Genomic DNA, 10,389 nt, shown 5'->3' on the forward strand with positions numbered 1-10,389 from the left:
CTTTTAGAAATCAATCTTCAGGTCATATCCATGTCATAAATGTATACAAGTCACCCAAGACACGAATAAAGACTCTTTTTTTAGAACTATAGCACTTGATACAAGAAAATGATTAAAAAAAACTTGAGTATCATATTAGGAGACTTCAACATTGATATCGACACCACAAACACCCAGTACCAACATTTGGAATCTCTACTTCATTCAGAGAACTATCGACAACAAATTAAAGAAACAACAACCATCTATAATTCAATGCTAGATCATATTTGGGTGAGAAGCCAACAACCTCACTACATTTGTGACACAAGATTTTGCTTTTGGTCAGATCATTCATTCACATATATACTACTTCCAAAATAAATAGACCAAAGATCATTGGAGGGGACACCTCCCCTCCCTTCCCACTTCATCCTCCCTTCCCCCCCCCACCAACCCATCAAAGCAAAGAAAATTTACATTCATCCCCTCCAACTACCTCCCTCGATGTGTATCAACTCATTCCACCATGTGTATCAAACACAAATTTTGTAACCTACTACCATTTTGTCAACATAGTTTTTTTCCCGCTCGATCTTGAATCTGAGCATGCGTATACAACAATTACTTCATCTCTAAAATATTTGTCTTTAGTTTAGTTTTAATAAAAAGAACTGGGCATTTTGATTTTGTCGCTTTTTCAAATAGAGAGCTTCAAAACTACAAATTCGGCCATGTCAACCAGCTGCTACTAGATTCAATGGATTGCCACCCGCCTCTCTTTCTTGGTTAATTTTTGCTTTCCATTTTTTGTTAGCAAAACAAATTCCTATGGCAGGCCTCGTGATTTTATTACTTTTTTTCCTCTTGTTATATTAAGCTTGTTTGATATGCTTATGATGTACCAACATTTTTTAATATGGCGTTCTTGTAGGATTGAAGCGTTAAGCGACCAACGGCGGTGCAAATCAATTCATTAAGGTCACATTGACTTTTGCGATTCACACTTTTATGCATTGATCTCAACTTTGTGTGCACATCTTTAACATTGTTTTTTTTTTGCAGTATAGGTACCATGAACTCCAACCCAAATCAATTTTTCGACTCCCAAAGGGAAAATGACGACTCTATTCTCTCCCAACCTCCATTTTCTCAATCCACTTTCTATCCATTTTCCCACCCTTCTTTCCACATGTCACCTCATGGCTACCAAGCCATGATGAACTCTCCCTCCATCTCTCCTAATTCTCCCTTTATGTTTAGACCCCCGAATTATGGTTCTCAAATTCCACCACCTCATCCCTCTCCTTCTCTAAATGCTCATAGCCCACATTCTCCTATGGCTACACACCCTTCTCATCCCTCGCCCCCTTTGAGTGCCACTAGTCCTAACTCCAATATGGAGTGCGCCCCCGATCATGTGGCATCCACTCCATCACCCAACCCTACCCCTAATCCCATGTGAGCTTCTCAACCCAAGGCAAGCCGTGTCAATTCGTCGAAGAGGAAAGAAGTCACCAACGAGGAGGTTGTACTACAAAACCAAACCGCAACAAAGAAGCCCAAAGCCTCGAAGAAGAAGAGCACCATCGACTTGGAAGATGATGATGACGGCGACAACAAGAAAAGCTATCGCTCTTACCAGACTTGCTACTGGAGATGGACTCTTGGGCCTTGGTGACACTTATGGATGTGCCAAGAGTACATCTTGTGGAATTGTACTTGATTTTTGTAAGGCAATCGTGAAATCTGGCCTTAGGGACATGTACATCAGATGGCCTTCAAGCTCTCGACTTGCGACATTGGCACGTAAGTTTGAGGCTGCAAGAGGAATCCCCTTTGTTGTTGGTGCGATAGATGGTTCCCACATTCCCATCATTGCACCAAGGGACAACCATGTCAACTACTTCAATCGAAAAGGTTTCCACTCTTTTTGCTGCAACTAATCGTATCTGCTAATTGTTCAGTATGGAATTTTGATGTTGAATGGGCCGGAACAGTACATGACTCCTTGAATTTCACTAGAAGTGAGCTAGGACAAAGATGTGCAAAAGGGAAACTAGGCAACTATTGTCTAGTTGGTCATTGCGCTTACCCGGCAGGGCCATATATGCTAGTGCCTTTCAAAGGGTGCAAGGAAGGGCTATCACGTCTCAAGTACTATTGGAATTTCATTCAATCAAGTACAAGGATGCCAGTTGAGAGAGCTTTTGGAATGTTGAAGGCAAGGTTTAGAATTTTGATAAAAAGATGTGACATGAATCTATGTTATGTGCCAGATCTTGTAGCAACTTGTCTTATGATTCACAACCTTTGTATTTTCCATGGAGAATCTTTTGATATGGAGTGGATGCGGGAGGCAGAAGCAGAATCGGCAGGTCACGGTGGGCGTGCGACAGAGGATCGAAGAACAGGTGCTACATCCATGATGGAGCTTATGGCAACACGAGATGTCGGAATAGAGGAGGCTATGGAGCATGCACAAGGCAGCGATGAAGGAGGCTCCAATGACCTTGGAGTAGGCTCCGAGAGGCGAGACAGTATTGCAAAGGCAATGTACAAAGAACAGGCACGGATGAATGTCCAAGAAATGTTGGAAATGAGGCTTTAGAGGAAGTAGATTCATCATCATCTTCAAGTTAGAGCTTTTGTAACAAATGCATTCAATTTAATAATTTTTATGCTATGGTTTGTACTATGCTTTATTGATGCAAATGCTAAATGCTTCTACCTTTCACTCTTTGTTCGACCGCTGCCCAGTGCTCACACAAACCGGCGAAAGAAAATCGAGTAACTTTTTCTTCCACCCTCTATGTGAACAACTGGGTGGCGGAAGTGTGCATTATGTAACTCTATCACCCGGAAAAGCAACTTTTGGAGCCTCTCTTCCGCCGCCTCGATGTGAACCCAGCCTAATTGTAGCTTGTACACAAGGCTTTGTAGCGTCTTTTCTCAAAGCTCCTCCAAACATCCATGACCTCACAAGACCATGAGAAGTCGGTGTTAGCTGATGTGTCAAAACTAAGAAAGCATAGATTCTAACCTTATGAGGTGCATAGAAATGCAATTTGTGCACGGGATGCTCATGAAAAACCATACAACATATGGTGTGGAGTTGGCACAGCTTCCTCCACATTCATATAAAATACCATAAAGAGCAAGCCCCTCTTCCGCCACCTCTGTCGTCTCCAACATTGGAGCCGAACTCATGCTTCTCCGGTGTTGGGGATTCTTTTATAGATAGATTGCAATAATGTAAGGAAGAGTTTATTACCTTTAGGTTGATGTAGCCTCATAATGGTCCTTGTTGTCGTGTGCATTTAATCACATACCCTTGATATCCATCAAGCTGCCTAAGAGGCCTTGCCTTGCATCCACTAAGGGGACTGCATCCTCGACCCAAATTCAAAGGGCTAAAGAACCTATGTAGCACGCAGCCATTTGCTCAAGAAGAAGGAAAGACTTTTCAGGCAAAGAAGAGCTTGATCTCTTAACTACGCCAAGAAGAATTGTCCAACTAGCCAATCACAGCTATTGATGCTCAATGCAAAATTTAGTTTATTTGAACTATCTTGCACAGACAAGGCCATGAAGCGCTAGGAAGGGGAAGACTTCCATGGTTCAAAACACCTCCATAACTATTAATAGGCAAGTACAATCTTGAAACTTCTCTGAGTGTGCTTGCATGGAAATTGGAACAAGAGGAGCCTCCTTGCAGCCATGCTGTCGTTTCCACCTCTCCTCGCCCTTGAAAATTGGAGTCTCTTTGAATCTGCACCAACCTACTTGAACCTGTACTCATCATCAAGCATAAATACCTTGTTCTACTCAACAACATCCATGCTGGCCATAGCCTACAATCAATAAGTCGCTCCAAGAGAGGACATTTCTGACAGAGAGCTTATGAAAGATGTTTGTATTTTGGCAAGGATGCTAGATTTTCATATTGAGAAAGCAAGGTGTTGCAGACAAGGCCCACAAAGGTGCTATAGACTGTGTGAGCTTCAAGGGCTTTGGCAGCGCCAGCATGATGGCTTCACACAAGGATCAGTGGTGGAGTCCGGCTTGTGCGAGCCATTCTATAGGTTTTTGGGTTCTTCTTCTCATCTGTAGCAACACCCTCACTTATGTCTCGGTTGCCGGCCCACAGAGTTGTAGGAAACCTCTGAGGGCAGGAAACGTGAAAATAGGTCGAGCGAAGTGATGGCAGAAAGCGTTGCTAAAGAAGTAGGGATCAGGTCGAAAATCTTTGATGTTTCTACCAATGGTTTCACAGGTCCTCTGCCCACCTTTCTATGCTCTCGATTAGTTCTGAAGATACATATGCAAAATGTCCCAATCTTCAGGGAGTGAGGTTCAACAACAATCAGCTTTCGGGTGCAGTACCTTCAGGTTTGCAATGAGGGGCCACAGAACTCATTGTCCCCTAGCAACAGAACATTTATATGCACGCACTTCGAGAGTGTCTCTGGAGTCTCTCCTGAGAAATTATTGTCTTATTGGATGTACAGGTTTGACAGGTGATGTAAGTTACCAATCTCTGATAAAAATAATCCTGAGGAGACATTCCGTAGCCTGAAGACCTCTATAGGCAGGGTGCCAGGAAAACTGAAAGGTGATAAGTTGTGAGCCCCACCAATCTCTGAAGTGATAGTGCCTTAGAGATTGTTGTTGTGTAGCTGCAGAAATGAAAGTGAAGGGGACCCAGCGAAGTCATCGAAGGTCAGGTTTATGGAGGTGAGCATGGAAAGGGAGCAGCCAGAATGAAGAGCAATTCAGCTTCCCAGCTCTCACCTCCAAAGATTATCCTCTACTCTCGCCTCCAGCTCCTCTTCTCCCATGGCGTTAAGTTCCTGGCCTGCTCCGCTGCCCTCCCTTTCATTGTTTCCCGCACAGGCGAGAGGTCTTCACTTCGTTTTTGTTGAAAACTTTCGACCAGAGCACCCAAGCAAACATCTTGTGAGGCCGCCTCCGTCACAAAATCCGTCACCTAAAACCTTTAAAAGGCATTCTACAGATAACGCTTCAATTCCTTAGATTTTGTCACGAGTATGTCTGCACGAGAACATAACGATGAAATCTAGTGCTTAAAAAACAAGCCGACACTAACGTGCAGAGGGCGGCACTTTTTGCTGTGTGTGTGTGTGTGTGTGTGTGTGTGTGTGAGAGTGAGTGAGTGAGAGAGAGAGAGAGAGAGAGAGAGAGAGAGAGATCGATCTCGACTGCTTTGGCAGCGCAGATGAGAGAGATATAGAGAGAGAGATATGCTATTTTTATTAATAAGCCCAAAAAGGCTATGCCTAAAAAATGTGTACACAATTTGGTAGGTACCATATGCCTATATCACTACCTGCAAGCAGGCAGTGCCAACAAATGGGGTCAACTACTAAAATACATTCGTCTTGCCGAGGTGACGGGAGCCCAAAGTGGAGGATGGCACCACCAGCCAAACTGACTCATCCAATTTTGCTCCAACGATGGCCAACTGCAAGAGCAATGTGGGAAGCAGTTCCATGGATTTTGATCTTTTGTAGCCGGCATAGTATTTTGACTCGTTGCCATACCACTTGGCTGTCATTGACTCGTTGGCAAAAAGTGTTTTTCTTCTGTAATGAGCCCAGTGTGACACGATGTGTGGGAGGAGAGAGGGACGGGAGCCCAGAGTGTGACAGGGAGTCGGGACCTTAGTGACCAACCCCCCCTCTCCTCTACACCCAACCCTCTCCGCCTACTCCCCACATATGACGGTGAAAGACCGCATGGCATGCAACATGACAACAATGACCTCTTCACTCAAAAAACAAACCAACCAACCAGAAAAATAATAAAAAAAAAGGGACTGTAAATGCATAGCAAGGTGATTGTCTGAATTCACAGCTCCCATGTGTTGATGTTTTTAACATTAACCAGCTCTCTCAGTTGGCCCATTACAAATCATGGCCGAAAAACTGAGTGTAGTCGCCGACTTGCCCCTTCAACTCTTGAGCACAGCATCAAACACTTACATATAATTGACTCCATTAATGCACCTGCAATGGACAAAATAGTCATGGGCGTACCAATGACAAATATTTTGTACTGGTGCTAAATCTTACTGTCAATGAAAACAGTGTCCTCTTGAATGTTTTGAGGAGTATCAATATCATTGCAGAGGCCATCATCCAAAATCTCTTGCTTTACAATGCGTGACACTTGAAGGGAGGTTTCTGTTGCAACTATTGTTGTAGGGGACGATGCTTGCTTTGCACAATCAAAATCATTTCCATTGCAGATACCATCAGCTGGATCAGCCATACCAACATTGTGAGATAAATTTGCACCACTTCTGAATAAGTGTTTCCTTGCAGACAATCCCTTTTGTAGCACACTAGGAACAACAGATGAAGAGACCGTATGGCACAAAGATAGCCCATCTCCTGTGACTAAGGCCCTCTTGTCGTCAGTGCTGAGCCGATGATTTTGGCATGATTTCAACGTGTAACGCCTATTTTTCAAGTACACAAGGTGGTGTAAACAATAATTCTGCCCCTGCGTTGCAAACTTTGAACATTGCCAGTATTTTCCATCTTTCCTTTGACACTGCTTCAAGGAAGATGCTTCTTGCAGCAAAATGCCATCCAACTGTTTTGACTCGTGTAATCCATGCCCCTTGTCACAGGCACCATCAGCATCACTTCCATTATCTGAAGCACTTGTTTTATCAAGCAGTGGCGTTCTTTCTTCCATGATTGACCCCTCATCAAGAGATAAATCATAAGCAACACAGCTCTTCTGGTTGTCACTGCACAGGACAGACCTAACCCTCAGATGTTGATACAGCTGAGTGTTGTCGTTGTTAACACAAGTTTGTATCTCCTCTGCTGAGATATCTTGAGGAGTATTATTATCATGTATCAGGTTGCTAAATGAAGTACAAGCTTCTTGCATTTGAAGGTGCTTGCTCCCACTTAATGGCTCTGGTAGGATTGTTGGCGCTTTCAGAGTGTGGGTGGAACATTTGAGTTTGCAGAAAACACTCGATGTATCAGCCACGCTGCAAACTAAATTACTGCTACCACATAATGATCCTTGTGTTCGAATAATTTGTGCTCCCACATTGGACTTGGCATGTCCATGTTTGTGGACTGCGTCAACAGGAACAGCCAGATTGTGACCTAGACCGTCCATAGAATGTTTGTTCGAAAACTCCTTGGCAGACTCTTTCTGGTCTAGTGTGGTGAGCATTGCAAGAGATTGCTTATCAGATAGTGAAATCCCATTTTCCTCAGATTTGAAACTCTTAATTTTTTTCGAACGTGTTTTTCGTTTGCTCAAATATTCAAGGTGATGCAGGCAATAATTATGTCCTTCCTTTGCATCCTTTAGGCATTGCCATCCTTTTCCATCTTTTCTTTGGCACTGCTTCACAGAGCCAGCATCTTGTGACATTATATTGTTTGATTGTTCTAATTCTGACAATTCTTCCCTGTGACAAAAACTGTCAGCACTAACCACATTAGATTTGCTTCTATCTTTATTTGTCGACCTTGTTTCACTGTTGGGCAAGTTCTCCAATGAACGCCCTTCTACTTTCATGGATATAGCTGCATTAGTCCCTCGCTCAAATTTTTGGTGGTGTTCACAGTAAAGTGAGCCAGGCAGGGACAGCTTCAGACACTGCCATTGCCTCCCATCCGTCCTGTTACACCGCACATTCTCAGTACCTTGAGGTTTTGCATCACTATGTGCAGAGCCACCCTCATGCCTTATATCCGCATTTGAAACTTCCTTCAGCACCAATGGTCCTCTTTTAATAGGCTTTTTGCCAATAAACTGGCCAAGACCATCCACACTCTTCTTTTGTTGAGGACTAGCTAGCTGTGCAAGTACTCTGTCTTGCTTCTGTCCGTCAAGCAAAATGACCACTCCTGGCACATCTTCCACTTGTAAAATCTGAGTCAAATTGCTACCCCGGATTTCTTCAAGCATGCCAGTGGATACCCATTGTCGGTTAACTTCTAACTCATCGACTCCTGCACTCCCACAACCCCTGATTTCCAACTCTCTTTCTTCAACAACTACATCGCACAACTGCATAAGCCCATCTCTATCCTCACAACTGTCACCTGAGGTTTCATGCAACCCATTCTCTTCATTCTGTTTGAAAACCTTCCCCTCCATCACAATTGGATGGTTCTTTGCAAAGCTAGTAGCGTTGAGCTGACTCCATTGTTTCTTCAACTTCTTAAAGCGATTATGATGATTCTCACAGTACAAGGACCCTGGCATTGCTTGCTTAGAGCACTGCCACAATTTTCCATCAGTTCTGTGACACCGTGCAACATTTACCTGCTTTTCCTTTAAAAAAGCAGCTCGCTTTTGCTCTAGAAAGCATGCCTTGCCTGGAGAAATGCTCTTCTTGATTCTACACTTCTTCATGTACTTATGATGGACTTCACAGTACATAGTACCAGGAGACGCATTTTTCGAGCATCGCCATTGTTTTCCATTTGACCTGCGGCATCTTTTATGCGGTTCTATATTCAAGATAGTAGAACCCGGAATATGAGTTCCTTTGAGCTTATCTGAGCATTCTCTCGTGGCTACCGTGCTTTCAGGCCTGAAGCACCTCATCTGCAGTCCCCAATTTCCATTGAATTTTAACAGAAAATTGTTGCAGGGGACCTATGTGGAAAAGAATGCAACAAATTTGCTACTAAAATAGTAGGCCATCAAGTACTAAAAATTTCCTAGGCGGTTGAAAAATGTGATAAAAAAAAGATCGACAATGTCTGCATCTTTAATTATCTGGTTTTAAAGGCCTCTAAATGAATGAAATTCACTACACAACGCACAGCTATCAGAGAAAACTCACACCTTTGTTTCTTGGGAAGATTGAGCATCATCAGCGATAGCATCACAAGAAATCTGCACTCTTTTTGTTTTGACGTCATAATCTTGCAATGAAGTGGAGGCAACTTTTCTTTTGCTGTTTTCAGAGTCTCCATGCGTATTTGTTGCACCTCTAACACCATCTCCTTCCAGTTTGTTGCTTTCAGAAAATTTACAGCTAGTACATCTGCTGAGATCCAAAGTATTTTCTGCAGAAACTCGCTTCCAAACATGATCTCCACAGCGAAAGGCTGCACCAAGTGATGCCTCTGAATGCATCATAGGAGTTCACGATAAGCACATCACGACAATAGCAATGCTGGACTTGAGAGTGTTGTAAAAAGGAGGTTTGCACAGGTAATGGGTGAAATGCTCAAGTTGAGGCACCTCAGTGACAGAACATACCTTGTACTTGCAACCAAGAGTACTCTGATGATGTGCAAGCAGGCTCATCCTTTATGCACACCTCGGGACCGACTACACCTACTTTTCTGGGGCAAAATGATTGTAGGCTTCCCCACTCCAGGATTGGGAAAGCCAACTTGATGATGGGAAAGAGAGCTGCTTGATCCTCTTCGGGAATGGACTCCAGTAAGTGTTGTTCAGCGTACATCCCAGTGAGCGGGAGGGACTGGTAGAGCTCTTTCATTTGCAAAAGACCTGCAAGAAGTAGACAAGTTCTAGGGTGCACCATGAGGGGTTCAGCATGTGATGAAGGTAGCGGAACAAAAATGGGCCCCATACCGCAAGTAAGAAGTTGGCTCTACTTGCGCAAACTCAGCAGGTCAGGCTATCTCTGCAAGGGGCTACCCTAAATGCACAAAAGGTGGAGCTCCATTGTCAAGGCTATGTAGTCACAGCAGAAAACGACGATATACGACCTGCTGTTGCAGAATGCAAATGTGAAGACCTTGACTGACATTGATGGCGCGGAGCAGGAGATCTGATGTAGTGTCAATGTGAGGCAAAGGGGGCCATCTTGTACTGAACTGTATCAAAACAGTAGGTGTTAAAGGTGCAACTGGTACGAGCCACAAGGGACACAAAGGAAAGAAAGAAATGCAGGTAAGATGGACTACCAGAGACCGGCTTACCACCCTTTCCAAACATCCAGAATCCAGACACAAACACACGCACGGTCTCGTACAAAACCTGCACAATGCAGACGTGCTCACAGAAGACCTGCACAAAGAATGTTTTTCGGAGCGCTTGCCTAAGCTATCTACACTGATTCTGCACACCAGTGCTTCTGATTATTAAAGTACTATTAAAACGTGTCTTTTAACATGGGCCAGTGTCACACAACGGCTCTACCCCTTAACACAAGTACTACCTCTTATGGGGGGCACATGCACCCGGGAGTCAGGTGAAAAAACACGGGCTGCCCACCATTGTTTTGTAGTTATCGTGAACCCTTCAACACCCCGAACGAGACCGCCCCTCCCCTCGGGACTAAGTGAACGAGACCGCCCCACCATTGTTTTGTCGTTATCGCACGCCCATTTCAGGGATCGGGTGCGATCTGAGCCGTACGATGCG

At 44.0% G+C, this 10,389-nt stretch overlaps 1 protein-coding gene and 1 pseudogene across 14 annotated transcripts; one reads left to right on the forward strand and one right to left on the reverse strand.

Moving 5' to 3' along the window:
* The first annotated feature begins 1,054 nt into the window (after nt 1–1,054).
* Nucleotides 1,055–1,660, forward strand: LOC147461986 (uncharacterized; annotated as a pseudogene).
* A 4,165-nt stretch (nt 1,661–5,825) lies between these two features.
* Nucleotides 5,826–10,173, reverse strand: LOC147461987 (uncharacterized). 14 transcript variants are annotated; one of them, XM_086509448.1, is made up of 6 exons: nt 9,930–10,173; nt 9,732–9,839; nt 9,595–9,661; nt 9,256–9,510; nt 8,836–9,119; nt 5,826–8,643 (listed from the first exon to the last, which is right to left on the reverse strand). In XM_086509448.1, the coding sequence occupies exons 4-6, from the start codon at nt 9,497–9,499 to the stop codon at nt 6,064–6,066; spliced, it is 3,108 nt and encodes a 1,035-aa protein (XP_086365574.1). In that variant the 5' UTR covers nt 9,500–9,510; nt 9,595–9,661; nt 9,732–9,839; nt 9,930–10,173; the 3' UTR covers nt 5,826–6,063. The 14 variants fall into 14 exon arrangements, with proteins under 14 accessions (XP_086365574.1, XP_086365575.1, XP_086365573.1 ...); XM_086509449.1 differs by having other exon boundaries at nt 9,771–9,839; nt 9,930–10,172; XM_086509447.1 differs by having other exon boundaries at nt 9,761–9,839; nt 9,930–10,172.
* Between the last annotated feature and the right edge of the window lie 216 nt (nt 10,174–10,389).

The sequence above is a fragment of the Adiantum capillus-veneris genome, chromosome 3 (assembly GCF_014529385.1).
Source record: "Adiantum capillus-veneris isolate H3 chromosome 3, ASM1452938v2, whole genome shotgun sequence".
NCBI lineage: Eukaryota > Viridiplantae > Streptophyta > Polypodiopsida > Polypodiales > Pteridaceae > Adiantum > Adiantum capillus-veneris.

Bases quoted from the DNA above. Each gene is read 5' to 3' on its own strand.
- LOC147461987 (XM_086509441.1), bottom strand. From the start codon at position 9,592: ATGGGGCCCATTTTTGTTCCGCTACCTTCATCACATGCTGAACCCCTC. The intron at 9,120-9,255 runs GTATGTTCTGTC...TGATGCATTCAG, and splicing joins CTCTTGGTTGCAAGTACAAG to AGGCATCACTTGGTGCAGCC. The intron at 8,644-8,835 runs GTGTGAGTTTTC...TTTTCCACATAG, and splicing joins AATCTTCCCAAGAAACAAAG to GTCCCCTGCAACAATTTTCT.